The sequence below is a fragment of the Buceros rhinoceros genome, unplaced genomic scaffold, assembly GCF_000710305.1.
Source record: "Buceros rhinoceros silvestris isolate BGI_N320 unplaced genomic scaffold, ASM71030v1 scaffold25749, whole genome shotgun sequence".
Taxonomy (NCBI): Eukaryota; Metazoa; Chordata; class Aves; order Bucerotiformes; family Bucerotidae; genus Buceros; species Buceros rhinoceros.
This window is the reverse complement of record NW_010431327.1, coordinates 3,178-6,817: the sequence shown is the minus strand read 5'-3', so window position 1 is coordinate 6,817 and position 3,640 is coordinate 3,178. Positions and strand designations below refer to the sequence as shown.

Below are 3,640 nucleotides of genomic sequence, written 5' to 3'. Positions count from 1 at the left end.
CAGCCCGGAGTCGGAAAGCCCGGAGGAGCGATGACTGCCAGGGACAGTTTTCACTTCGGAAGCGAAAAGGAGCGCCTCGGCTTGGGTCCCCGCCTTACTTAAGCACAGATGCAGTTCAGGACGTTCTATTACATCCAATTTACTTACGATCTGCAGATAGTTATTTGCATTTTGGGATGCCCCTAGGCATATAGGTTAATACATACGTGTATGCGCACATTTGCCTGTGTACTTATACGCATACATAGTATTTGGTGTAGGAAAAAGGATTTAATTCGGGATCTTCTGCAGTTGTGGCTTCCTCTCCCAAGCCCCACACGGCCCAGAAGGTGAAGCAGGACAAAAGAGGCAGCCGGAGCAGGCTCCAGGTCCCGGGACTAAGCTGGTGTTGGCTCTGGGTGCGCACCCCGGCGGGGCGGTCTGGGAGCGGGGGGAATGCAAGGGAGATGGCTCAGCCTCCACAGGTACCCCGGCTCTGGCACCTCTCCTCTTTTCGTTAGGCCTACGGTGTGGTAAGCCTCCTGTAATTAAGGAAAAGGGAAAAAAAAAAAAAAAAGCGAGGAAAGAAAGATAATTTGCTAAAGCAAAAGAAATCTCCCCTGTCCAAGCCAAAAAAAGGCAACCGTTTTTCCCCGTCACCTCCCTAACCCTGCTCCCTTCTGCCAGGAAAAGTCGTGCACAGCAGCTGCCTCTGCTCGCAAGATCTCCCTGAGCCTTCTTGGGCTCCATGAGTGTGGTTTTGGAGGGGCTGGGGGGCATCCACGGTCCTCAACCGGACCACGCAGGCCCGCCGGAGGTTTTCAACCCGACGGCAGGTATTTGGGAGGAAGGAGGGATGATAAGGAAGGGGAAGACGGACGGGAGGTCTCGGTCGCAGGCCCATGGAAAGTTTCTTTTATGAGGCAAATATTTTCAGCATGGCTTCACCATGACAGAGGTGAAGAGCTTCCTGCATAACCCTCTTTCTTTATTTTGGGAGAAAAAGGCCAAGGAGAAACCCCTTTCTACCGTCTATTCCCACCACTGTCTATCCCCGAGATATCGGGGAGCCGGTGGTTCTCCTAACAGCTCCTTCCCTGAACTGCCCTTGCCAACTGGCGGCACGGCTTCCTCCTCACCCTGGAAATAAAATAAAATTGTATTTATGTACACATTCTGATGGGTCATCACCCAGCCGAGGCAGCATGTCTCTCTCCATCCCTCCCTCGGCTCGGAGCTGGCAGCGAGGTTCAGACCAACGCGGTACCCCCCAACCCGGCCCGGCTCAGCCCGGCCCCGCCCGGCCCCCAGCCCCACTCACCCCTCCGGACTGCCGAGGCTGGCCAGGGGACCCCGCTCCCGCCCGCCAATGCCCCTACAGGTTGTGCTAAGTTTGGGGATGAAAAGAGGGGAGGGGAGAATCCCTCGTGTGCTATGGAAAGAAACTTCGGAGTACGAGAGGAGATTCAGTGTCGTTTTTCCCTTCCCCGGCAGGGATCTACGAGTGCAAAGAGAAGAGGGAAGATGTGAAGTCAGAAGATGAAGATGGACAGACCAAGCTCAAACAAAGGAGAAGCAGAACCAATTTCACACTAGAGCAGCTGAATGAGCTGGAAAGACTTTTTGATGAGACTCACTATCCGGATGCCTTCATGAGGGAGGAACTAAGCCAGAGGCTGGGACTGTCTGAAGCTAGGGTTCAGGTAAGAGAAAGGCTCTGTTCCTGGAAACGTCCTCACCTCACTTCCTAACTGCCAGAGGATCCTAGCACAGTGCCCCGCTTCATCCAAAGCGGGGAGGTGAAGGCAGAGACGACACGTGTGATGGGGAAGCTGTTTGCAACTCCGCCGTACCTGTCCTGCCAAAAAGTAATTCTGCTCTGGGAATATCTGCCAGTGCCTTGCATTTTCTAGGAAGGCGGTTTAATTTTTTTTTTTTTTAAGGGTGGTGGTGATAGTGTTGACAAGCCTCTCGTAAATGAACAACTCACTATTTTTCTTTAATGATTGTATTTTTCCTTGCAAACGTGCCATTAACTCTCCCCTAATCCTCTCTTTCTTCCCCCGCCTTCTTTTATGGGGCCGTTATGGAAAAAGAAAACAATCGCTGTGAGCAAGGCTAGACGGTTTGGGTGCTGAGGGACGGGATTAGCCAGAGCCGGGGGAAAGGTGCCCTCTCTGATTCGCGCAGCAAGCCTATGAATGCATGGCACCCCATCTGGTAGAGTGTCCTCCTGTCCCTCCCATCCCACCTCAGATACAAGTAAATACTAATTAGCCTTCGAAACCTTGAAAATAGGTCCGGCTTGCTGTAGTTCTGGGGCCTTCAGAGCCGTCTGTTTGAGTGGCTCCACATCGATTATTTTAAAATTCTATTTTTGGTTTGATGCGGGTGAAAAATACTGTCCCCCTCCCCCCCAAGCCAACCGGGGAACGCTTCCCCAAAACACGTGTAGTATGAAAGAAGAAAAAACCTAGAAATAATTAATAAGATCAACCTGTGGCTTTCTGAGCAGGCCTAGAGCAGGAGAAACCTTGCGTTATAACTCTGAGCTTGGGCTAACAGTCCCAAGACAAACCTAAATCCAGGAAGAAAAAGTCACCAAGCCAAGCCCTGCACTGAACAAATCGCCTTCACACCCGGGAGATCAGGGACGCGCATGCATATGTATGTCTGCCTATACGTGTGCGCGCTTGGGTACCCATAGGTGCAGGAGTGGCTGGCTGTGTGGGCATGGTTGGACGTTTCCGTGACGACCCTCACCCCTGGGGCACAGCGGGAAGGCTAGAAATACAGCCCCGAGCTAGAGTGGGGAGAGGGGTCTGCTTGTCCCCCTCCTTAAACACGACCCGTAGTGGCAAGTGAACAGGCAGGATCCTGCTCAGCAAGCCTCTGCCTGAGCAAGAGACCATCTCGCTTTAAAAAACTGCCTCCTGGAGGCATTTACCGAAATAAATAGAGTACCTAGGTTGTTTTCTATCTTGTTTTGGGTAGTTTTTCTTTTTTTCTTTTTTTTTTTTTCTTTTTTTTAAAGGCTCAGCTCCTGCCTTTCTCAATATAAACCAAGCTGGGCAAGAGATGATGCCAGGCACATGCCTTAGGGAGGGTGGCTTGCAGGGGATATTGCAGAGGTTCAGAGTGCTGCTGGGCTGCTTTCTCCTGGAAGATTGATCTAACCACACCATATAAATTAATGAAAAGATTAAACTTTTGCTGAAGGGGACATCAACTCTTATGTCATCTTCCCAGATCTTCTTACTTGGGCTCTGTAATATCTTTCCAAGGCCTTGATGTACTGTTTCTATAAAAATAAATTACTTGTAATTGAATTCTGCACTCTTTCTTTCAAGTACTTTATTACTGAGCAGCACCTTAACAGGATGTTCATAGTTACAGGAAAATTGGTGCTTCAAGTGCTTACAGATCTTAAAACAGCACACACACACACAGGTTAAAAAAAAAAAAAAGGAAAGAAAAAGATTCTAATTCAGGTGGAGATTATGAGAGAGTAAAAAAAATGTAATAAATTTGATCACCTTACAAAAGAGGTTTGCATGGATGAAAAGAAAAACTAAATAAAAGAAATATAAAGAGAGAAATGGGTAATTAATTAGGAAATAATCAGAGAGCTTGATATCCATCAACATATGGAAGTGGAAAA

General features: G+C 49.0%; 1 protein-coding gene across 1 annotated transcript in view; it reads left to right on the top strand.

Annotated features, from left to right (window-relative positions):
* Window positions 1-727: 727 nt before the first annotated feature.
* The window catches only part of LOC104499846 (short stature homeobox protein-like), a gene marked incomplete at its 3' end in the record, with an annotated part of 5,876 nt that continues 2,963 nt past the window's right edge, over window positions 728-3,640 (top strand). Inside the window, exons 1-2 of the mRNA XM_010143407.1 lie at window positions 728-815; window positions 1,474-1,682. Coding sequence (XP_010141709.1) covers window positions 728-815; window positions 1,474-1,682 — 297 coding nt within the window. The remainder of the gene's footprint in view (window positions 816-1,473; window positions 1,683-3,640) is intronic.